We start from the raw sequence: 26,765 nt of genomic DNA on the forward strand, positions 1-26,765 counted from the left end.
CCTATGCACACCAGATATACCTTTGTTAAACACAGTTGTATAAGCTCTGTTGGTTTTCCTATGTGTTTGAAGTATATTTCTTAGTGAAGAATAGGTCTTTATTTTTAAAAGTCTTGTGAAAACATTTGTTCAGAATACTGTAAAAGCAACTCCTCGGGTCAGGAAAGAACTAACTCCAATGATTTTGTAGATTTCTTCCTCTGCCCCCAAGCTGTGTTCAGCAATATGTTTCTCTTGATAAAGCATGTTTGGGGACTTTTTATAAATGAGCAGCATCATACGTGAAGAAGGAAGGTTGTGTTACCAAGGCAAAGACCCGAGGATGGGGAAGCAGTGGTTAACAGACAGCTTCAAAAGCAGCTGTTTATCACTAGCCTCTCCCAAAAGTAGCCTGGAATATTAATGCCAGAATAAAATCTGCTCCTAGATACCACTGGTGGGTTGAATAGGAATAATCAGTTCTCCTTGTTGGAGGGAAAATGTTGGTTACATCTAGATTTTAGATCAGTCATGGTTTGTGATTTCTCCTGTGAGAGCTGAAGAGAGCAAATAGATGTTAAAATGCATTCATAAGGAGGATGCAACTGTTGCAATTCTCTGTCTTTTGAGGATGCCTAGACTGACTCTGGGTTATGGGCATAGAAATAAGATCTACAGAAGTCATGTGCCTGCACATAAGTCTGTAAAGAATAGCACAAGATGGTGTTTAAGACCTGCTTGTCAAGGATGTAAATCTCTCCCTTTGGGCTTGGGGGTGCTTCTTTGGCTTGACTGCTCTTATTAAGCATGTAAATCCCTTTGAGTAGTTTCCTTTGAAGATGAGTTTATCAATTCTACTCTTTTTCCTTAAAGAAAACAATCAGGAAAGTTTTGGATCCATTGTCAAGTAGTCTAGTGGTTAGGGCATTCACCTGGGAGAAGGTAAGACATTTCATTTATTTTTACACAGCAGGGAAATACTTTAAAAGGCAGGCTTGAAAGTCTCAGCACCAGAGTACTTTCTTGCTTAGAAGGTAGATGTTGGAGATTGAAAGCCTAGACAAAGGATGGGATTTATTCTGAACCTTTGATGTCATGGATCAAAGCCTTAATCTTTTTTGTGGAAACAGGCACTGTTGCTACATCCTTTGATGAAGTGGTGTTCTAGGAAGACTGAATGTTAGACTAAGACACAGTGTACTGTCATGATCATCTGGCCCTTGTTTTGTTTCGTGTACGCTTGAGGTACTTTCTTTAAAGAATAAAATTTCCCAAAGTTTCTGTGGCTTTCAGCTAGAAAGGGGAAGAGATCTCACCTTCAATCACAACAGGACACAGCGTCTAGACCTTGAGCTCTGTTTTGGCTCCTTATTTAAGGTTTTGAGTTTTGACTTTAGAAGATCAGCTGGCAAAAGTGACAAATAGTTGTATAAAAGAGAAGGAATCCAGCTTGTTGGAAGAATGAAGGTTTTATGAGGCAGTTTTAGCCTTGATAGTCTCATACTCGGTGGCTGTCATACTCAGAGCCACCAAATGAGCTTAGTCAGAAACAAGCTCTACAGGAGAACCCTTCCCTCCAACAAGAAGGAATGTCACCTTTCTGGTAAGGGTGAGTGAGCTTATCAGCTAATGGCTACAAGATGATAACTGAAAGAAAGGGCTAACCTTTTTTGTGTGTGAAGCTTCGAGGTTATATGCTGCACCTTCACTTCATGTGTGATGCACTTGTACTTCCTTGTGATGCAGCCTGACAGACTGGTTCATAGAAATCACAGATTTCAAAGCCCAAGCTGTCAAACCACAGCATGAAAGCTTTTAAGATAAAATTGCTTGTCCTGTAGTGTATCTGCAAAATGCTTGGTGTACTATACTACCGGAATATAAATGCTGACGTGCCATTACATCTCCATAATGTACATGTGATCAAGCATACAGCTTTGAATTAAATGGTTTGTCTACTTGAACAAAGTAAAAAATACTCTCAGCCTGCCTGGACTAGTTAGGTATTATAATGCTCATGAAAAATGTGTTCTGCTTTTCCTATTGCTGAAGCTGGAAAAAGTAATGACTGAATCGCCATGTGGTTGTAGTTGGCAAGTCAAGTGATTTTTCTGCTTGGCAAAATTGTACTGTTCCACTTATTATAGATTATAGACATGTATAATGTAATATATATCTATAATATCTAGATATATCTATATGATTATATCTGTATACATGTAGTTAACATATCTCCATATAGCTATATCTAATCCATATAATTAGATGTAGATATAAAGATATATAGGTACAAATATAGATACAGGTATTTTTATTGATAAACTGCATAGTTCAAGAAAGAAGTAGTAAGAAAGGCAGCCTTTCACTGGTCTGGACTCATTCAAATATTAAGTGAGCAAAACCTATTACTCCTGGGTGACTAGTGTAATAGATCCATTTTCTTAGTTAGTAAGCCTTCATATTATTAAAAAAAATCATCAGGATCTTTCTGAAACACTTCCTAAGTGTTCTTTGGGCTGTAGACAAAACAGCAAAAGAACAACCTGAATTTTCACCTCAAAGCTGTTAGTTACGGAGTGCACGTGCTTCTCTGAAGCTGCCCATTTCCTATGTAAAAATGTTCAAAATTACCTTTTATTTTAATTAAAGAAGCCAAAAGGGGCTAATCTTTGAAGTATTAAAATTAGATGTCTCGGGCTTAAACAAGCACTGTATTCAGTCTTCAAAAAGTGGCAAAATGAAGTACCAAGAGAAATGTCAGCATATGGTACATAAACAATGAAAAAGGAAATCAGTTTACTAATATCTACAAAACATACATTGGTAAAAAAGTAATAGATTATATAAAATTACATTGAATTCTACTAAATATCATGTTCAGTTCCACACATCACCATTGGTCTAATTCATTATGATAGTTCTCCTGTTATATTCACTTTGCAGCACTGTTCAAATATTAAGAGAAAAGAACATGGTAGTAGATGGAAAGGAAATATGTTTCAAGGTGACATATATCTCCCTCCTCCTTCTATCATGTAAGTGGAAAGATGTATGGGAATATGAAATCCGGTAGTGTCATCCTGTTCCTTTAAAAAAAAGTCACTGGCACAACCCAATCAACAAAACAGCTTTTTCATATAAAAGTTTTGAAGTTTTAATGTAAGAACAATTTGCAAATTCATATCCAATATCCCTGAAGGTTTGAAAGTGGAGACTTGTAGATGTCTGTTACCACTGAAGGCACTTAACTTTCAGCTTGGTCATGTACTTTTATATGCGATATGGTCGCTAAAGTGAACAAACTCTGGGTGCCTGTTACCAGGGTTATTAATACCCTTTCTTTAGAACCTTGCATGGCTGGCCAAATTAGTGTCTTTTGGGGTAATGCTTTGATTATGATTTCCAAGGGTTTCTTTCAGCTCAGTAGGTTATTGCATGTTGAGTAGTAGTATCAGCGTGTTTATGAACTGCAGCCTCGTGAATAATCCTGTGTCTAAATCTGCAAAGCCTCATTCACCCATGATGATCACATCATAATGCTGAGTCTGTTGAAACTGGTACGTATTTCTGGAATAGCTGTTCCACTTTGGATATGAGCCCTTGCTATCTCATTTCACGCGAAAGAACAAAAGGAATAGAAAAGATGAAAAGACAAATTTGTGAGTCCTGATTCTTCAGTGTATAGGTGTGAGGAAATATTCATGACAGTAGCTGATGGGAATTGTCTAACTAAGCCAGGTGGTCCCCCCAAATGTTTTTTGTAGGGGGCGATTCAAAGGACCTAAACTAGACTGTGCTTCTTGATCATCTCCTGGAGAAGCTTCTCTCTCTATTGACTGTGCATATAGAAAATTAACTCTATCTCATCCCAAACCAGTACACTTGGTTAGATGAAGGATAGATTCATTGTTTCTAATTTGGAGAGATTAATTTAGTGAAACCTCAGGGCAAAAAAGTCCCCATCAGTTCTCCTTGTGATTGAAACCCTTACTAAAAATTTATCAGCCAAATCTGCTTCTGGTAGTCAAAGTGTACCTCCACATGAGTTTTATACTAGTCCAAGTCTGTTGTCTTCAGTGAAGGGAGTTTTAATGAGATTGCTCTATAATTGATATAAATCAGATCCCCCTTTTTAAAAACTGTGTTATTTCTGTAGAATGTACTGAGCAGTCTACTTGTTATTTGTGTCTGTATAGTGTGGTGTAAAAATCAAAGTAGTTAATTGCTTCTTTTCTAGCTTGAAATTAACTGCTCAGCTCTTTACATTCACTTATATTCAGCATTACTGTGAAAATGTTTAGAAAACTGGAGTATCTACTGAATAGTCTCACTCATCCCAAATAAATAAAAACAGTAGGGAAAAAAACCCAATTCATTTTAATATGGAGATAAAAGTAGTAAGTTCTAAATGTCTTTTGACTTCACAACAGACAAATACAAACACTGACGTATTTTAGGGAAACAGAATAATTCTTCAGAGAACAGAGGGAGACAGCATGGAGGGACCAAAAAGAGGTTGTGAGCTCTCTGGAAGACGTTGAGTGGCCTTGCAGGTAGCTGATATGAAAGCAGGTCTCCTGCAGGGGAAACACTGATAAAAAATACTGTGTTGATGCATCTGTGTACAAGCTTTACATCAACATAATTGATGGTAAAACCAAGATGGTAGCATAAATAAGGAATTTCATCTTTTGAAACAACACTGTCTCCAGGCCAATACAGTGACAAAGAGCTGACATTAACATTAGATATTTTATGGACAAAATCTGGTAGAAGAATTCCATTTAGTAAATGGTGTGGGTCTTTCTGTAATGATAAATATGGGAACTTGTTTTGTTTTGACTTTCATAGGCCAGTAACTAGTACAAAGCACACCACAGTAAGGAATGTCTGCTTATTTTTTCCAGTCCTTGAATATTATTCACACACACACATATATATCAGGATAGTATATAGTATTCATCAGGGAGATTTATAACTTTCACCTTTCAAAACCAAGGAAGTTTTAGGGAAGAATGTGTTCCCAAACAAAAGAAATAGAATTCTAAGTAGACCAATAGCTCCATTGAAGAAAGCTGCACATATGGCAGAACCGTGTTTGGTGTAGTTAAATAGCAATTTCTATTTTTTGAGTGATCCAAGCATCCCATTTTTGCTATGTTTGGGAGTACCATTGCACAAGAACTTACCATCACTGTCATAATTCTTAATATTACAGTATTTTTTGGACCCTGAATTTGTGAAAGCATAGATAGGCTACTTTCAAGGGAATGTAATTTCTCTGTGTGGCGTTGTCTCATGCAGAACTGTTTCATAATCCCCAAAATGACTGGCTAAAGGATTGATTTTGAAGAAGGAACATATTATAGATAGTGCAATGAGAATTTTGTTGATGTAAAATGGAAACCACTGCAGCACGAGGTCACTTTTTAGACATCGGGAAAGAAGGTAGAAACTAACTTTACTTACCAGGTATGTGGCAATGCTGATTATGTGTTATTTTAAGAAAACATTATGTGGTTGAGGTGAATGGACAATCCTTTATTTTGGCTAGTACTGTGGTTAGAAAGGCAAGTGTTGTGGAAAATATGTATTTTCCAGAGCTTCTAACACCTGCCAAACCTTCTTGAAATGTGGTGGAATTAACACTGAAACAAAGAGAGAAGCATGCATTAAGAGTGATCCCCTAGAGAGCTGTTTTGGACTGGAGGCAGGAGAAGGCTTTTATCTTCTTAGCTATATGTATATAAACATGCACCAATGTTGGTGGAGTGAAGAAGGTTCTCCCTGAGATTTTTTGAGTGTCTGGTCTGGTTTAGGCATTTGAGATTGACATCCTATCTCAGGACTTTTCTGGTCTTTTGTAAAAACATGTTCTTTGAAGAAAGAAAAAACTCAGGCCTAGATGTGAGACTGTCAGCAACAATTTGGCCGGTGAGGTAGAAGAGGTGGTAGGCCTCAAATTGCTGCATGGTATTCTTAATCTTCCAAAAAGAAGCTTTCTGAGGTTTCTGCACTTCTGCACACTAAGTATGTTTTACCAGCTTTTCCTGGTGTCATGCCTGGTATTGGTGATACAGTTTAAGAGCACATTGTGTCCTTTCATATCCTCTAACACTAAAACTCTCTGTAAAGAAACAGCAGACAGGCTTGTTTAAAATGTTACTAAAATGAAGTAGCTTCTTGTCCACCTTCTCATATGATCTTTTCTGCGCTAAAAACCTGCTTTCTTGTGTTTCTTTTCTCTTTGAAACATCTTGGGCTACTTATGGTAATAGCCACCAAATCTCTTGATTATTCATCTCATTAACATCTAGTTGCTTGGCCCCGATCATGGGATTAGCACCAGGAAAGAGAGTTCTATCATAAGCACCCTGTAATGCTTTGGAATATCCCTTCTTGTTCTTCTAAATTTGCCTTGATAACATTCCTGATTTTGTTTTGTTTTGGTTTTTTTTTCCCCCAGGAATTTCAGTAAGCATAAACTTCCCACAAGTATCAAAGAAATATATTTTGGTTTTGCTATGAGGATTTACTTTAATTTAAAGCCTATTTGATATTCTCAGGTTCTTAATTTCCTGATAGTAAAGGTCACCAGGAAGGTCACTGTTTTGACTGTGCTGTCAGACTGCTGAATGCAGACTGGGATTCTATGGCTTGTCCTCTAAGCAATCAGAGTTTGTATGAAGACAAAGAATAATACTTTTCTGATTTGAGTTCATCTACTGGAATCGTTGCAATGCCTACTTTAAAACCCCAGTTTGATTTCCAGTAGTTATGGAGATCCTATCTGTGGGATATGGATGCAGATCCTGGGGAAGCTCTGAAAAATAATATGCATTTTAAGAGATCAAGGAAAAAAACAAGTCTGTAATTCAACCATGAAAAAGATGCATTTACAATATTTTGCTCTCATGATTTCCAAAGAATTGTCTCAACACCTTAATCATCCCAGGCCCACCGTGGCTGTTTGGACCTTTGTTTCTGTAAGTTGGTTTAATTTCTTACCCTTCTATTTAAAATACTACCTAGTGCCACCAGGAGGTGTCCGTGTGCTAGTTAACGGTTACTTTCTGGGGTGCTTGCATTTTTTTTTTCTTTGGGGGGAGGGCTCCATAACAACGCCACAGTGGTAGCATTTTCTATAGGATCGTTTTTATTATTATATAACGTTGGTGTCTGCACTTCCATACAAATGACGATATTGTGTTTTGTGTCCAGAGAGAATTCTTAATTCTTTCTCTCGATGAGAATGATTATAGATTAAAAAGACCTGTTAAGTCATCCATCTTCTTCCCTTACAGCATGCCCTGTTCTCTGAAGTATACTGTGTAACTTATTGAGGATATCAGTCTGTTGCTAGGGAAATGATGACTATAATCAGATGTTACACAGTCTACATTTTCACCGCATTGCAGGATCAAAGATGAGGCTGTGGAAACGAAGATCTTTTACTGAAACACGTAAATTGTGTCCTATTTGTGCTTGTGTGTAACTTCCAGGATTAGCAAGAAGAGATGAGTGTATACTACAGAAAGCTAAATATCATACAGTATTTTTATGTTGCATATTCCCATTTGGTCTGTGATATTTAATTGGAAATTATCTAGTGAATTTTCAGTGGAAATACAGGCATAAAATGTACAGATCCATAGCGATCCATAGGACATTACAAATGACTAGAAGACATCCTATTACACTACAGTGTAAAACAGTGCCACACTTATCACCACATGGATATTCAGAAGCATACATTAGAATGAATAATAAATCTGATTTCATTTGAACATCGGACAGGAAGAAATAATTAGCAGATAAAATGTGATCAGCCCTGCCTGGTGGTACAAAGTATGGTTCGGATGTATTCCACAGGGTCTCTTGAAAATCTTGTTCCAACCTAATTACAAATCAGTGTGTCGCAACAGTCACAAGCACTACCTGCAGATGCTGTATGTGAGGGAGGGCAGTGTGCAGGAGTGACGCTTTTTTCATGGCTGTACAGTCAGGCTGACTATTTCTGATTTCTATTGCATCTTGCAATCAACGTGTGTTTTAACAAAGTGCATGCCAACCTTGTTGAGAAGAAATCATTAGCCTGAATAAGATTTCCAAATGCAATGGCATGTTGTATGGGTTATGGCCAAACTCATTTAAATGCCAAGAGATTTATAAATTTGCCAAATTAAATTTAGTAGTCACATTTCACTGAGGGTATGGTTTTCAAGCTACCTGTGTAAAACTGCAAAAAACCCCACCCCTGGCCCAAACACCTCCCTCCCCATATTTACTCTTAGCCTTGATCTTTTAGATGCATCTGTAACTATAATGCTATTCCACCAAAAACCTAGCATGGCCTCTTCCAGTAGTTATTGGATTCTCACCAGTGATGGCCATCCCAGGATGTTTCTGAGTAGCTCCTGACCCCAGTGACTCATATACATCCTGTGGTATTGATAAAGAGAAATATTAAAGCAGTAGATAGGTATTATTACTGTACATGAGTTTTTAACTTTCACAGTAAGCGTTCTTACATGAATAGCCAGCTAAATCACTGAACTGCAAAGAACATGGACAATAGAAATAATTTCATAGGTGAGTTGACTGAACTAGTAGGAAACACAGTGAAATGCCACTGAAAATGGATGACATGGCTAATACATTGGCTAGGTATTTGCCATTTGAAGTCTGAATAACTGAACTCTAAGACAAATGCATGGTTTTGCTGATGTGCATATTGCAATGCTGAATTTCTTTGCACAATCACACCTGCGCTGCTCTTTTTTAATGAAGATGGGACTTACAAATGGAAGCATAGTAGTAAATGAAATAGATCTGTCAGAATGCTACATGGTAAAAAACAGTTTTCTCCTTTACTGCCTTGGAAGCCACTGTTCATGTGTTCATACTTAAAAACTGCTTCTGTGTATGTTTGCAATGTCCATGTTTGATGAACACAATGAGACAATTTAAATGCTAATGCAACAAAAAAGATGCAGAATAGATCGACTCACACATGCGTTATTTGGATCACACTAGTACTGATTGAATGACAGATAGCTTTAATTCCCTCAATAGTGGTTTGCAGAGCTGATCAAGATTTGATCTCCCTACGAGTACTCTCAGATGATATATCACTACTTCCTATAATTTACTGCTGAGTTACTTTTTTTTAAAAAAAATAATTCATCTGTCATCCTTTTTTATGTTAAAAACTGACTAATTTTTAGGATCAAAAGGTGGTGGTTCTTTTTCATGGAAGTAGATCTAAGCATTATCTGATTAATCATTGATACAATAGGTTTCTTATTTAACAAATACAAAACCCTGTTATCACCTGTCTTCGTTAGTTCAAGAAAGTAGCGCGGAGTTTTTGCAAACATTTTTGTTTCAGACATTATGGGAGCACTCAAGAGGATCTGCCTTGGTCAAGCCTGTATCAGGCTATCACCTATTATTACATTACATTCATGGATCAGCACCAAAGAATTTCTTAATAGCAAAGAGGATTGGAAATGTATACTGATGGCTTATTTGCTAAAAGCTTACTTAAGAACTCATAAGCAAGTCATCCCTAGCACTGGTTTCTTTTATGAACACTTGGTTTCAGGGTACTGAAACATGTGTTGCCTGAAAATATCAAGAAACCATTTGTACACACATGTCATGAGTTGACCAGCCTCTCCTGCCCTCCATCTTAAAACATCAGCAGCTCCAAGCCATAATGTAAGAATCAATGTAAAAGGGTAGAATGTGAAGTCCTGCTGCTTTCAGATGATGGGGATGTATGTGTTTAGCTTTACTCTCTGCTTTTAAGATTTGCTTATATTTTGTTAACTCAGTATTATATTTATTAGTTACACACAATAGGAACCCATTCAATACCCTGTTAACCTACTTATCCAGACCTTTCTTTGACTATTACTTTTTCTCTGACAGTTATTGACAGTATGTTACATAAATAAAATAATAGTGGAAATGGACCAAACTTCCATATTGACCACCTCTGTGTCTTCTCTTGCAGGAAAGACTAAGAGCTCAGCCTGAGCCTGTTCCTACCTTGATTTCTATCGTTTCCTCATAGCTGTTAGAGGTTTCTGCTTTTCAGGGTATCCTGTGTTCTAAGCGATCTAAGAAATCTCTCATTCTCATTTATTAAACCCTGGTGATTCCCATTTGTCTCAAGGGTAAGTGCCACAGATCTATGCATGCTTCTGTCCTAGATCACTGTTGAAAACCTGAAGTTGGTTCTGAGGTCAAAATACCGCCTAAGTTGAACTTCTTTTTAACTAAGATCAATACATCCTGACTGTCCATCAAATGAGGAAGCTATTTTCTGCATTGGGCTCTACCTGCCTTAATAGTAAGAAAACATATCCTCCTTACATTGCTAGCTTACCACCTTAAACTCACACTTCCTTCCTAGCTCTACTGCTTCTCTTGCCCTGAGAACTTTGAAGCAGATCCCCCTTTGTGCATTGATCAAAAAGATGAGGAGAAACAACCTTCCCACTACAAGGTTTTAGTCAGTTAAATATAAAAAAAATCCAATACAGCACTCCATATCCATGTATTTCTAGGGTATGACTTTACAGGAGGGAAGCACAGCACAGAAAATAAACCAGCAGGAAGAGAGACAGAGCAAAACAAACAAGTCAGAGTAAAAATAACAGTTTAACATAGGGATAACGCTGAGGTAAGGCAAACTTTGTCAGTTGAGGTTACGTTACTGTGCTCAGTCTCAACAGCAGCTCTCAGTCTTTCTTTCTTTGTACAAAATTAATTGATGTTTCTGAAACATAAAATGCAAATATTAAGCACACCTGGAATTCTTCACTGCGTAGCTGAGGAAGGCATTCATACTGTACAAGTTCCAGCTTAACCTCTTTGGTAGTTTTCCTCCTGGGCACCAGACAATTTCATTATCCATTTGCATGAAATCTAACTCCTTAGGACCTGTCTTTCATACCAAGATACACTTTTTCCCACTTTAAAATTGTAGAAAAGACATGGCAAAGGAAACAGCAGGGACAAGTAGCAGGTACAATGACTTTTTTTTTTTTCATGTTTATATAATAATGGCTGTATGGAAGGCCATGGTGAAGTTTTGGCTTAAAATGATAGTTTGATGAAATAATGGTATATGTGTGCTTACTGTTGTCTTTTAGTAGCTTATTGAAGCACACAGACAACAATTAATGGAAATGAGCAGAAGAAAGAAATGCCAATATATCTGTTCAATTCTAGTTCTAATTCTTTGTGTTTCAAGTGGATGGAGAATCTAAACCCTGCAAGTCCAATGCTTGCGAACACAGTCACAGACTTTATTATGGGCGACAAGAACGTAAGTAAAGGGACTATTTTTTGAAGTGACAGGACTGGCAGGCTGAAGGAAGCACTGAAAGCATACAACTAAAAAGTAAGAGAGACAAAATGCCACCACTACCCCCCTTCCCCGCCCCCCCCCCCCCCCCCCCCCCCATAAAGCCAAACCTTGAGCTGATAGTCCAGACCTAACTTTATTGAATTTATATAGCTTTTGGAAAGCTCTTTCTAAGATAATCCTGGATTAAACAAACACTTAAATATTTTACTTATCATGACAACAAAATGTAAATAAAATACTGGAACACACGCCAGTGGCAGGCTTACTGAAAAATGTAACTAGCAAATGAAAAATAACCCAGACAAAGTCCAACTTTGGCATCAGTGTCCCTCTTACATGATGCAATTACACAGACATGAAGGTGTAATTGAACTAGCTTTTTTGTAATTGCTTGGGTAATAACAGTGCTCAAGATACAGTGCTGTGATTTGGCACAGACTAACCACACCTAGCTACAGATGCTACAGAAATATCCCAAATAAAGATAGAAAGCAAAATTCAAGTGATAAAGCAAGCACTCCCACTTCTGGGGGGATGAGGAACATAAACAGCCTTTTACTCTACTATAATTAACAGTACTATTTTTTAATCACAGAGAGATGTGTTTCAATAAACCAGTAGAGGCCTTCATAATTCCTTTAAATCAAAAGAAAAGAGGAGGAGGAATAGAAGAAACGGGTACAAAATAGAGAGGAAAGGCTGAAATGAATTTTATTTCACAACACAGAAGAATTAAGAAGGAAAATATTGAAATAAAGAAAAGCACTGAAGGAAAACAAGGAAAACCAACATATTAATGTACTGTAATTACTTATTCCACCATTGCCTTTTCCCACAACTTTTTACTGATGTTTCATGGATCATCAATATAGTAAGACTACAAAAAGCCTTAGAATCTTATTTCCTTCTGCTGTTTATGCCAGATTGACAGTAACTAGTCCATGACAAATGGGCAATCAGTTCAGCTTGAAGACCTGATGCAAGAGCAAGAGCGGGGCCAGGGGAATAATTAAAAAAAGATCAATAATAATGTGTTAACTTTGAAAGGAACACAAAGTGAAACAAATGAATAAATAATTAGTTTAAGGGTAACAGTATTTTCAAAGCAAACGGACTACTGTTACCAAGAAGATAGGGCATTTGACAGCTAATAAGACAGCGAGGCATTCAGCTTCCAAACAATAAAAGGTGAGGGCTAATATTACACTAATGAGCCACAAGCATACTGCTGGCTTGTTTTTTATTAACACTAATAAATGAGCTCATAATACTGATCAGAAGTGTTTGGGGTTTTTTCTCCACACATCTCACAAAAGAATTTCAGGTGACAAGTACTATGGTACATATGGTAGAAACAAACAGCTGCAGCCACAAAGATGTTTTGTTAACTGATGATTAATATATTCAGGAAGCAATCACACTATTCATTAATAAAAGTTTACAAACATTAAAAAGTGCATAACATTTGAAACCAACAACAACACAAAAATATATATAATATATATACTATATATAAAGTGGCATCACCTCCTGTTAATAAAAGAAAACAAATATTCTGACTTTGTGATTGGTATTTATGTGATTGCCATGGTTTACTAGTCAGTCACTCTCTTTACTCACCTTAGTCACACAGAGATGTGGCTGCCCCGTTTTGCAGTGTTCCGCCTTACGTGTGGCCTTGTCTATTGGGGCAAGGAAATCAATCAGCATAGCTACTGCAGAATAGCTTATTAACTTGTAGATATTTTAAGTAATCTCCTGGATGGACAAGCTATCCTGGTATTTTGATGAAGGTTCAGTTTGCACTGTCATTTTGAAATAGTTGAAATAGGAAAAATTCAGTCTTTTGGGTGCTAGATGCCAAGTCTCACTTCCCTTTCCACCTCCTAGCCAAAAGGCTGCTGTAGCAGCTTCTAGCACTTGGATGTACCTGGTGCATCTGTAACAAGCTACTGGCTACGTGCAGTCAACAGCCTGATCAACTGAGGCAAAGGCAAGGAATAGAAAAAATAGGCCCCCTGGCTGGATCCAGTCCATGATCCACTAGTTGGACTATCCTGCAATCTCAAACTCATTCCAGAACACATAACTGGCAATAAGTTATGCCAGTTGTTTTCCCGTGTGTAAACAAGGCCCATCTTTAACAATGTGAACCAGGAAAATCTCTAGCACCATGGAATTTGTTTGAATTTTAACCCATATAAGGTTATAAATGTATTCTTAAAACTACCATAACAATAAAATACTTGGACTAACATTTTTAAAAAATATCTTGGAGAAAGATTAAGAAATTGGGAGCAAAATTAGAAAAATGGGGAAGAGTAACATAAAAGATTCAATTTGAGTCTCTGATATGCAACTAACTACAGGCAAGTGGCAAAACTGTACCAAGGACACAAAACACGCTGAAATATTCACATTAACAAATCGTTTTGAAGGCTCATCTAGTAACAAATTAGAGTGTTGCTGAGTCATTTAGGTTTAGGCATAATCAATTTAGCAGTTGACGTTTTAAATCCATCATGTGCACATCACCACATTATGCAAAAAACCAGCCCTTTCAAAACGTGTGGTAGAAAAATTCACAGTAACAGAAATATTCTTCATAAGCAGTTGAGAAGGGGCAGTGTGGAGCATTTAAGTTGTACAATACAAAAAACACTGTAAATAACAGAGCTGTAAAACAGACGCAAAGTTCTAAAAACAGTGCTTTCTTTACAGTTCTTTTAATGGGTGAACACTTTGGCCACAGAATTCTAAACTCTGAGGATCACACAAGCCTTTGCTTAAGATACACAATTAGATCCTCTGACAATTCAAAGGCCATTTGCTACAAGATTTACCTGTTCTACTTTCTAGAAGTGTTCCCATCAAGTAGTCATTACGAAGGGATCCATCTGATGACACTATCCCAAAAAAATCAATACATGTTCAACCATTGCTAATGACAGAGGTAGAGAAAATTCTGTCTTCTGCCACAGCTTGTACCCCCATTTTTAGCATTGTGTTGAGTGAGTTCCAGCAGTGAAGACACATGCACTTTCTTTTCCACCAGCCTGCTCATGGAAACAGATTTGTTCCAGCATGCTCTCGTAGTCTGAAAACATCCAGCAGCTGCTTCAGTCGGTCAAAGTCGGATGTCAGCTTTCTTGCTTTGCTGCCTCCCCTTGGGCCTCCCCAGTTTGCTCACTTGGATTTCGTTGTGCATCTCCTTCTCCTTCTATAACATACAAGAAAACGATGAGTGATGTACCCTAAAACAAAGAGGTTTTACTCCCAGAATCCCAACTGTTCATCTACCAGTCTCAAAAACAAAGTAAAAAGAAATTGAAACTGAAATCTTACATTAAATATGAAAACTTTTACTACTGTTAGCCAGACCTGGCATCTCAAAAGACATCTTCAAAAACAAATTCCTAGATGCAATCTTCACTATCATTTTAAGTATTTAACAAAAGTTAAGATAAAAGTTAATTCTTAAATTAAAATTTAAGAATTTAACAAAAATGGTACAGTATTTTTTACAATTTATTCACTATGACAATATAAGAAAAAAAAGCTCATTACACCAAGCCTGAACAGAGTTTACTATAAAGAGGTGCAACTCCAATAAAAGCAATAGTTTGTTAAAGCTGTGTTTGTTCTGTACATCCATTTTCAGTACCATGCCCCATGGTATTAAGTCCAGCTGTCTCACTGCAAACCACAGAACCATCAGAGGAATAGAAAACATGTTGCAGTGGCACAGTGAGTAAACAACTCATAAAGCCTGTTTAAAGAAGGCCAAGAAGCTCACTGACAATGGTCTGTTAGTAACTATATGCAAAGTATTGTACTTCACCTAACGATTACAGAGCTAACAGGTTCAGACAGCTGGAAGCTAAGGGCAAGGAAGACAGAAGTCCCTGAACACTGACTAATTAGCTATAGGTACATAATAAGCAATAACGTTAGGTAAGGAATAATGTTAAAACATAGAGTTGCTTCTTGTAACTTGCAAGCCTTCTGAGTAACTTGTATTGAACTTGTGGCTTGACACAGTAAAGAAAAGAAAATTCCATGTACTAAGTTGTAAAGGTCTAAGCAGATGGAGTGCCTCTTAACTTTAATCTACAGATGTTAAGAATAAAGGGTTCTCAATACAGATATTTATTGTTCCCCCATTTCAGATGACACCATACATCTGCAGCTTTATTTCTGTTTATAGAAATAAGCACCATAAACACCTTCTCTTCTCTATCTAGAAGAAATGGCACATTGCTAATGAAAAAAAGTTCTTTGCATTGCAATGAATACTGCAAAAAGCTCAGACGTGATAGCTGTGTTTTGTGCAAGCACTGAGTATTTAGGCAGCAAAATGCCTCCGAGGGTATTGGTAATTACCAAATTCAACCTGATAAAATTTGTACGAAAGGTTGATTAACATACTAAACAGTGAGGTTTGTTCTGTTCATTATGGGTTGAAGAATAAATAAAAATTTGTTTTGCAAGGCACTTTCTCAGAAAACTCTTTATTTCTCAGTTTTATCTCCCACATTATGAAGGATGCTATCAGGATGGATCTACATGCAGTTATTTCCTATTGAACAGAAGCCCCAAGTCATCCAAACGCTTTCCTCAAAGCCTCCTACATTTGTTCTGATGCTGCAAAAATCCACATGAGTAGAATCTGATTTTTTTTATTCCTTTTTTGCCTGCTCTGCACTCCATTTATTCTGACTACTAGAAAGTCTTTAATATCCCCTCATACTACCAGGGCAAGTCAAGTTTTCCTGAAATAATTCTTACCAAACAAACAAACAAACAAACAAAGAGAGAGACAAAAAAAGGACAGAACTGATGAGAAAAACCTTGCAAGGTATTTGCGTTTAAAAGAAAAATCACCCTGGACATGAAGCCCAAACATTTCACTACTTAAATGTTAAATACAGCACACAAAGATTCAGAGAAAGCACACTGAAGTTCTAATACTACTTCTTAAAAGAATTCTCAACTCACTGAAAAAAACTCGCCAGCCTAAACCCATTTAATCTATAACACCCTGTCTTGTTACTACAGACTTTGTCTTTCTGCTGGCAGAGCTTTCCTACCAAAGGCCTTAAAATATGTTTACGGAAATAACTTTTCTTCTAAGCTCTGAGACTCCTAAAATTGCCTACGCACACTCAAGAACTATTCTTCTTTCAAAACATGATGGCTAAAAGCTCTTAAGAGCTGTGATTCTTACATAGCATACAGTTGTGTGAGTTGGTAAGGTAGCAACAGTTACATGTTCTGCTAACATGCATCTTTTATTCTCATTATTCTTCCTGTAACATCACTGACTGTTGTCTATCACTGTTCCCAATACTTACACCTAAAACATTTCTATGAATTAAAATAACTTTTAATCAAAAATTTCTATAATCAGTCTTTCATTCCAGTTCTGTATGACTCCCATGATTCTCCTATCCCCAGGTTTTTGTAGATGGTTGGACCGTTACAACTTTGACAGAGAAGTCTCCTTTCCACTCAGCACTGAATCTGTGGCGTATCTACAGACACCTAGGAAAGCAGCATTTTGTTTTAGAAACTAGACTTGCAGAGGAGACTGGTCCTCGTTCTTCATCATCCTTTTTCCTTACTACTTTATTTAGCTACAATCACCTGAAAGATGATCTGAATATAAAGTTTCTTGGAATTGCATTGGTTACCTTGAGAAGGTTGAGCAGGTGATACACCTGCGGGTTTTTGTACTAAAAATCTTTCTTTTGCTTTCTTGTCTTACAATTTCTGTTGAAGTTTTCTACTTATCTGATGTACACAGTGTTGCTTTTACTAAATTTAGATAAAATGAGTTGCCACAGAGTACTTGGAACCTGTATTTTCAAGTTTGGTGAATATATCCATTCCATAGATATTAGCAAGTTATTAGTTTATTATGGACAAAAAAAACAACCCAAAAACAAAAACTCTGAGCAGTTATTTTTACGGGAGAGTGTTATACAGTAATTATACGTATTATACATAACATTGCAGTAAACTCTTGATTATCTGTCTTTGGCTCATCAACGAGGGGATTAACCAGCACTCACTTCAGGTATCAAATAGTGCATGACAGAAAATATATGGTCTTTGAACAAGGTCTCACTGCCTAGTGCTGTTCCAAGCTGTTCCTGTTCTTTACAGGAAATGTATCTGCAGATTTTCAAAATCAAAATACTAAATATGCTTGGGTAGCTTAATTTACACGTTTTATAAAAAACTTTTTTTTAATCTGCATTATCTCACTGTGTCATTACACCAAGCAGTTGAAAGCAAATGTATTTGTACTTTTGCAAGAAAATGCATATAGCTGTAACGAGGAGGAAAAAAAAATAATTGAAATGTGATGTCATATTTGTATAATTATGTAGTACTTAGCATAAATTATTTGACATGCACCTTGCAAGAAATACCATATAAACTCCAAACATGTGTTCTCCTCTTAATCCCATCAGGTGTGATGCATATATGCATCCCACAAGCACTAGTATATTCTCAACTGGAATTTGGAATGCAAAATATTTTTTAGCCTCTCTTTGGTTTGGAAAGATGTGACAGGATAATACACCAACACTAATAAATGAATGATAACACAATGCGTTTTCCAGTAGTTGTGGTTTGGAGGCTTTTATCTGGCACCTAGGTGTACTAATAATACAAAATTTAAATATATTTTCAGTATATCTAATTCAAACTGCATAATCTCCTGACGAACTATGCAGGCATTTTTATGTATCTACTACCTAAGGTAAGCAACTCTGTACATTTTTCTGCAATGATTAATCTACCAAGCTGCAAAAGAGGTCTTCAAGAAAAACCAAGTAAAACTCCTGAATTATGTATTAAAAACTAGGCTAACGATAATTTAAACTATTCTCATTGCTGCAGAACTAACTGCACATATAAAATGTATACCAACATATATCACAAGCACAAAGTCACATTCTTTTTATAGCTTACAAAAGATAACAGTTCTGGCTTACAGTCACACCACAACTTAACTTAAAAATAGGGATTGTTTATATCTTCTAAATGGACAAGATCAAAGATAATTTTGATAAGTGTAAATCTGAGACTGAAGAAAATTAAAGTAAGAAGGAAGGCTGGCATTATGCATTTCAAATGCCATCTACTTTATATTTTTGCAACATTTTACATGTATATCCACATTAAAATAGACACATCTACACACATACTAATAAAGCTTTTATTTTTAAATAGAAAAAAAAATTAAGATCCTGCACAGCTAGAACTGCACACATCTAGAAGCTATAGGCCCCAAACTGGCAACTGCAGAAGGAAAGGCTTAGGATGTACATTAGTTTGAAAGCCAAAAAAAGAATCATCCCCTCCAAACAGCACTACAACCACCCAAACATCACACTGCTCCCATCCAATTGTCCAGTGATGAGACTGCCTCTCAGAACTCGTTTCTGAGAAAAATCTGTGGACAATCAGGGCACAAAGTTTGCTCTTTGCTGCATTTGTTTTCTTCTGCTATTATTAAAATAAGCATAAGACCTCTTTCCTAAGATCTGAAAAGGGCTTTCAAATATCTCTAACATCCATTTATTAAATCCCCACCCACATAACATGAAAATAATTACATAGTCATATTACTGTTTTTATTTAACGTACGGCTCTTTATCATACAATGTCCTTCCTTCCTCTCAACTGAAGGTGCACAACTAGCTAAAATTTTAGTAATATTAGAGATGAAGTAAGATTTATGATTGCATTAGTGCTAGTCACCTCAAAAGAAGGACGAAGTATCAGCAGAAAGGGGAAAGAGACAATCTGCCCAGAAAAAAAGATCCAAGTAAAACAAACAACAGTTAATTGCTATTGCTTTGTCCTGTGGCAGCTGAAAACAAAATTCATCTCCACAATAAGCTTTCAAGCAGACACATGGCTTCTCCTACAGGCTTCAAACCAGAGCTTCCATAAGAGGATATTACAAAGAGCTGGATTTTAATAAAAACTTCCTTATTTTCTTCCTTATACTTGATTTTCCATAAAATTTATCCTGATATAGATCCTGCCACTAGGCACTCACTGCAGAATGACTTTTCTTTTTTCAGTAGTATGTATGTTCTACTTGCAAATAACCACCCTTGCCATTTATGAAGTCTGGGCTGCTTATTGCAGGCAGCCCCTGCTGATCAGAAAAAAGTATTATTGTTGTTGAGGGACAAGGGAATAATGTGTGCATATAACCATGTTTTGTGTACTATACTTTTAATTTTAAATAAGTATAATAAAAGACCAAAACATACTCACCTGCTTTGTTTATATCAAGCTCTGATAACTTTAAGGCTAGTTCACTAGAGTTCCCACCCGGAGAGGACACAAGTATGTCATGTAACGCATTTCTTCTACCTGTTCTTCCTGAAGCAATAAAGTCTGCATATGTAGATTCCACATCAGTCATTGCTAACAAATATCCACATAGCAGTACCTGGATGGGGTGGGGGGAGAGAAAAACACAAAACCAACAACAACACTTAGACCACTAGAAAAACAGATGACATTATAGAACAGGAATATAAATTAAAAGTTCTTGTGGAGTAGATAGCAGTAAGCAGCAAAAGATGCCTCAGTCTCAAAATTTGGAGAAAGTAGAGAAGAAACAGAGTAGAGAGTAAAAAAAGGTATATGGATTTTATGCAATCTGTATTCAACAGTATTTTAAACAACTTCATTTTTCATACTTCATAAAGCACTAGTGAGTACTTCATAAAAGCAATGACCTCAGCAACATAATTTCTTTATAGAGCCATCTCTGCTTTTAATATTAGCTAGGAAGTAGGAGGTAGGTAGGGGGTGGAACAAAGTTCTGCACAAAAACCACAGCATAAGGAGTAAGAAAGTACAAATTGATAATGCTTTGCATGCAGAGCACCGTGCTCATACACAGGCACAGCTATGTTTCTGTTAGTATGATTAGTTTTGGTATTGTATATAGCCCTCTTCAGACTCAACTAATTTATTTTGGTATGGCTGTTGCACCAAAGCAAATGCATTACCATAGTCACTGAAATGAGTGACATGCTAAACACAGCAAGCAGAACGGCTAAACTGTAATGCAGAGTTTAGAAAAGCAGTGCTTGGTAAGCTAGATATAAACTCAGAATTTTTTTTTCATTAGAAAAAAAATATTTCTCATGCTATGATGGAAGAACGTGATAAAATACATTAATGTAAGATCTGCCAATGATACAAGGAAACTCCTATTTTGACCTCAGTAAGGGAAAGATCCCTGCTGAAGATCTGCTGTATCTGCTATAGATCTTACCTCATTTGGATTTTGTTTTCTTTTTCTTAATTTATAGAACTGTAAACAGGGCAGGGTGGGGGGCAGGGCACACTTTCTCCTGCTGATCTCACTGCTTTTATTGTAGTTCTATTTGTACTCATCTAAGATTTCCTGCAGAAAGCTAGGCTACCATCCTTCCAATGCAGCTTCCCTTATGTTTTTACATTTGGATGTAGTAGGGGAATCTGGGAAGCTTTCTGCTAGGGCAGTACTACAACAAAAAGCAGCACTAGGGAACCACTAAACAAAGCCAGCACCCCCCTGTTGTATGCTGCTTCCATTCTTTCATTTTTCTAAGCAGTATTTCTGTGGGTTTGCACACTGCAAAGAGAGGACGTGGCCATAAGGGTGACATTGCACAGCAGCATCCAGTGAGAAGCTTTAGCTATCATTGCTAAAGTAGCTGAACCTTCACATTTGTATAGCGTACACATCTTTTAATCAGTTCCTACTGCAGTTGCTGGACACCGAGGAAACTGCTGAAGTCATCACAAACACTTAAAAGCAGCAAGAGATTCAGCTTTCTCTCTTTAAATAAAAATAAAACCACCACACCTTTAATAAACACTTTTTATTTTAAAAGTAGATACATACTCGGTTAGACAACAGCTAACCCTTCCCCACCCTCAGTTCTGAATAACTTCAGAAATCCTGTCCATTTTCATTCTAGTCCTCACCTTCCCATCTTCAGTCAGCTATATGAGGGTGTTTGTATAATATATCTGAGAAGCCAAGAAAAGGGTTCTACACCATATTTTATTTAGTCTAAATATAACTATATCAAGTATCATTACAAGAATGACTAACTTAAGGTAAGTTCACTACTATCAAACTGCGGTGTCCATGCCAAATGCTGAATAGATGACAGGATAATTTGACTCCTATGAACAACCACTATGAAACAGGAAACTACTTCAAAAAAACAACAACAAACAAACAACCCACCCCAAAAATACACCCAAAATAAAAAAAACACCCAACCAAAACATAACCCAAAAAACAACCCACAGAACCTAACAAAAACCACCTAGGGAATGGAAAGAGGTCAGAAAGCCTGCCTGACACATGAAATGGTACATTGCCTCTCAATTAACAAATGTTACATAAGAGCACGTGCACTTCTTCCCATGAAATGCCTGCCCTCTTGTTGAAACGCTGCAAGACTACTGAAGCAAATGAGAAGTCAACCATTTGTTCTTTGCCCAAGGTGCAGACATCACAAGGCCAAGTGTATCAACCATGTAGTAATGACGCATAACTTGCAAAGGTAACAATGAGGACAGTTATAAGGTGTGTGTATATATATATACACACACACACACACACATATGTTATAAGGTAAGTCTGGAAACTTGTGCTGTTTTCTTATCTGATCTGTTCACAGCAAGATCAGAAGAAAAAAGATTTTAAGTGAAACTTCAATGAGTTAAATTTGTTCATGCCTGTTATTGCAATGGGCCTGTAGAAAAGGAAGTGCAAAACCTGAAAGTCATCAATGTACAGGCTTGGATTTTTTCATTAGTGTAGCACCACTCCAAAGTCATTATAGCTATCACTCCTACAGAGACATTAATTTCATCTTAGCATAGAAAAAACACCACGGAGAAAAAAAATATTCTTTTGCTACTTTGGAAGCTATATATCAGTGCATCAGGAACAGAATAAGCAGAGAAGACTATCACCAAGGTGGAACTGCTACAGGGCTGTAAGACTGGCAAAATGAGCAATGTTGTACTCCATGAGCAATTTCCTGGACTGTACAAACTGCACTCCACAGAATACTCCTCTGTAACATTATATTGTTCTTGAAACATTCCACAAAACACGGACAGCACCAGGGGAAATTCTCAAGCTTATTTAATTTTAGCTATGAAACAACCTATAAAGCCACAGGAATGTGAGTTTGTGTTGAACTTTAAATGTTCATTTTCTATAGGCTCAATATGGCATTACTAACAACTTTTTGATCAAAAAAGAATGTTACCAAACATCCATTTATTAACACTTCCAAGTTTTCCTCTCTGCGTCTTCTCCTAAATATCAAACACCATTCTGTTTTGTATTGGCATTATCTTGAGACATTACTACATAAATATGGAACTCCACTGACATCACCCGAGAGCTCCCCTTCCAATGAATGGCTCAGTGCCCAGCAGTCTGTACTTATTCACTGAACCAGTCATTAAGAAATTACCATTCACTCCAAAAAACCTTTTTTCCTTCAGTCTCTGTGGAAGGAGTGGAATTTGCTAATAATTCTGTGAAAGAGAATTTGAATTTCTTAACTAATTGCATCAAAGGATATTCCTGCATTCAAGGCTGTGGTTGCAGTCCCTCTAGTTCTACTAATTTATTTTTCTTCTTTTTAATTGCAAAACCAGTACTCTGCTACATGGTATTAAACTGAAATAAGGCAGCTGCAAACCTTACTGCTTCTGCCAACTTAATCAGCCAACTCAAGAAAGAAGTACTGTGACCATAAGAACTAATGAAACCTGCTGTTGCAGGATTGGATTCCTTGGTAACTGGTAAGATACTATCCCATCTGAAGTCTCCCCCAGCTGTGCTTTGTCTTTTCCCCCCATGTAGAGTCACTCTGCCTGATAATGGGTTAGAGTTTGCAATACAGCCCTGGGGATTCTCATACGGCACCTTTCCTTTCCTCAGCTTCTAAAGTTTCATGAAACCTCTAGAAATGTGGGTATCTTATATTCCTGTCTCTTCCCCCTCCCAACTCCTTCTTCCCAAAGAAAGTTGTGCTGAAAATTTGTTGAAAGCACGGATGAGGAAGGTTGGTAGGCACAGTTGCTATCTTGGATTTTATCGAGTCTAACAAGATATCTGTATTATTAATGAATATTCTGGATAACATATACTGCTACACCTACAAAAGGCCTACTTCTGTATCTAATGCAACTGAATAAGTTTTACAGGTAAGCATCATAAGGAGTAAATTAGTACCCAGAGAATACAAGAGAAAATAAGGATGACAAGAACAGTATAATGTAATACGTACAAAAAGAATCAGAATTCCTGGAATACTCCTTGGTCTCCACAATCCAATTTCTGTGTTAAATTTTCCATTTCCATGATGTATATAAAAAATCCTATCCCCCAAGTTCCTGAAGGTAACTGTCAAATTTCTCTGTTTTCCTTCTACGTACTTCTGTTTTATTGAAAGAACTCTTCAAAAAACCTAAAAAGTTAGTGATGGCTTCACAAATAAAATCCCAATTAGACAGCGTTCCATAGTCATTCAGTGAAACCAAGCGTTACACAGTGCCATAATTCTTAGGAGTTTGGAAGTGAAAGTACAGAAATTATGTGGCATACCAGCATGAATTAAAAATCAGTGTCTACACATAGTTTAGGGGCTAAAGGTACCTAGGGTTATTGCATTTACCTTATTTAAGGGTCTAGCTACCTAAAAGAAGCCCAAACACATTTAAAGTACTTTCACTAATTGGAATTTATTACAATTTTAAAAGGAAGACAGAATAAGAATGGGCACTTGATGCATGACTGGTCTATGGGATTTGGCATATGTTGCTGGCTAGTACAGGAGAGCTGCCATTTTCTTGGCAGACCTGCAGTGTAAAACTAAGAGGCATGATCCTTCAATGTTTACTCCCCCTTTTTCTCCATATGTGCTTAATGGTGACATTGAACAAGGGATTTTCAAATAAAACTCTCCCAGGCTTTGGCTGCTAAATGTTGTATCACGATCAGCACATTATTTAAATATAATTATCTATATTCAGCTTTCATAAGGGAACAAAAGAGGAAGAAAAAAAAAAAGAGAACTTGCCATTTAATAGCATGTCTATTTTAGAGAAGGTGTATAATTATGCTGTTAAAATAAATTTCAGTTCCAAATCTAGGCTTAGCTTAGAGGGAGGGCTCTTTCCAGTGAGGAGATTGCTCTATTCCACAGCAACCTGTACCTAAAATTCCCACCTTATGCATGGTCTGCTATGTTGAAAGCAGAAACAGAGGAATCATTTTTACAATGTATTCTTCCACAGGAGAATATGTCTGTTGTGCTATTCAACAGTATTGCTTTTGCACAGACACAGATGAGCAAAAAAATAGCGTTAACTCTTGAAAGCCAATTAAAGGAAATATAAATGTTCATGCCAGCTAGCAAGTTGAACAGTATTTCAATCTGCACTTTGAAAATCCCTTATGTACTTTTGTCTGTCTGATGTTTTGAAGTGACCAGCTCTATAAAATAATTATGTAGAACAGGGCACCTTCTGACAGTTAATATATTTTTACTGTGAACACAGTATATGTAGTACCCCTAGTACCAGTAAGATCTTAATGGAAATTAGTGAGAAATTCAACTGGTTTAACAATGAAGCAGAACAAAGAAAATAACAACCTAAGATTTTTTTTAACTAGAAAAAAAATTAAGCAGCTGCTTTAAATATGCATTAAAAAAGGCACTATAAAGTTGGCTATCCTTCAGCTCATAACCTATACAAAGAGATCATTCACTAAGACAGTTAATATGTTTTTTCTGCATTATCTAAATTATATTTTACCTAAAGAGATCTAAAGAACCAAAAGCCAAATAGTTAAATTCTTACCAAGTCCTTGCTCAGGCAAATTTCATTATGCCCATGACCATAAGGATTTGTTATCTCATCTACTACTTAATTTCAGTTCAATAATTCAGTTTTATCTTCCATTATTGCATAAAAATGAGCAGTGAAATTACAGTAGCAAACAATAAAAAAAAAAGCAAACATAATCAATGAACCAATACTACAGAGACCTTGGTTCTTTGAAAAGATACAGTACAGAAGTTGTCATTCCCAGACAACTATTGAGGTTATTGGAATTAATTGTAAGTAACAATAAACGTTCTGTTATTTCGAAATTAACACCCTATGGAGGAAACAAATCACAACATTGCAAGTGTCCACATGGGGACTCTATGTTAGGGAATGGAAGAGGGTGAGCTACCACATACCATCACTAGTCACCGCTCAACCTAAAGAGAATACTGAATAGCAGACAAAATGTGTTTGAGAAAAGAGGTACCTAATGCTGTGTGACTTTTTCATTTGCAGTTGGTGAATGGACCTCTTGGCTTCTGAAGGAAAGGAGGGAGTCAAGTCATCACTTTTCAGGATGCACTGATACTCTCTATGAACGATAAAATCTATTGCTATAGCACCTTGTAACCATAAAGACGGAGAAGGGCCTCAAGCGAGATGGGAGCTGTCAAGCTCCTCATGTGACACACATCTGGCAACCAGCTGAGCATTCCCACATCCATCTGAGCTGTGGGGTGACTAATGTTATAGGGTTCTGGGAGGATGAGGCTAGGTATGCAGCATTGTAATTTAATTGGTTAGGATGGTGTGGTGCTCTGAATGAAGGAGCAGGGTTAATACAACACTGAACAAATACATTTGTTCACTCCTTTCAGAACAGAGAGATGACATGAGAGGCAAGTCCATAGAAGGGGATGAAGACACAAAATACACCCCTCAACAGGAAAGAGGAGTTCTTCCTCAAATGTTGAATTACTGGAAAAGCCCAGTCTATTGAGGATTCACAATGGACTAGCAGTTTGGAAATGTGTAGCGCAAAAATGAGAAGCCTTCTGCAGAAATGTTGAGTAGATGTTTGCTTAAGCATCAGGACATTTAGTAGGGGTGTGTGGTGGGGGGGAAGCTATGTGGGCTTTGTTCACAAAGCATCTCTATGTTCCTAGCCTTGCCCTTTTCAGGGTTCATGCTATAAGCAAGTTTCTTCTCTCAGACACTTCCGTCAACAAGCACCAGCCTGCACAGCTAGTGCTTTAAAGGTACTGATCAACACAGTACTTATTAGAAAATACAGCTGGGCCTCTGATGTCTATTCTTTAGAGAACTTGTTATAAGCACTGTAGTGATTTTTTGTAACAACCATGTCTATTCACTGCTACGTACAACAGCATGTATATGGCTTAACGGCAAAAAAAAGAACAAAAAACTGAACAGTCACAATCAATAGTCTGAAAAAGTTTTGGGCCAAACTGCTGTAAGCCACTGTAATCTTCATAGAAAA

General features: G+C 37.0%; 1 protein-coding gene across 2 annotated transcripts in view; it reads right to left on the reverse strand.

Moving 5' to 3' along the window:
* Window positions 1-12,050: 12,050 nt before the first annotated feature.
* PKIA (cAMP-dependent protein kinase inhibitor alpha) overlaps window positions 12,051-26,765 on the reverse strand; it is a 43,967-nt gene continuing 29,252 nt past the window's right edge. For both annotated transcript variants that reach the window (XM_037380450.1, XM_037380448.1), the window contains exons 2-3: window positions 19,667-19,844; window positions 12,051-14,582 (exon numbers count right to left, since the gene is read on the reverse strand). In XM_037380450.1, the coding sequence (XP_037236347.1) occupies window positions 14,503-14,582; window positions 19,667-19,817 (231 nt within the window). In that variant the 5' untranslated portion in view covers window positions 19,818-19,844 and the 3' untranslated portion in view covers window positions 12,051-14,502. The remainder of the gene's footprint in view (window positions 14,583-19,666; window positions 19,845-26,765) is intronic.

This window comes from Falco rusticolus, chromosome 3 (assembly GCF_015220075.1).
Source record: "Falco rusticolus isolate bFalRus1 chromosome 3, bFalRus1.pri, whole genome shotgun sequence".
NCBI lineage: Eukaryota > Metazoa > Chordata > Aves > Falconiformes > Falconidae > Falco > Falco rusticolus.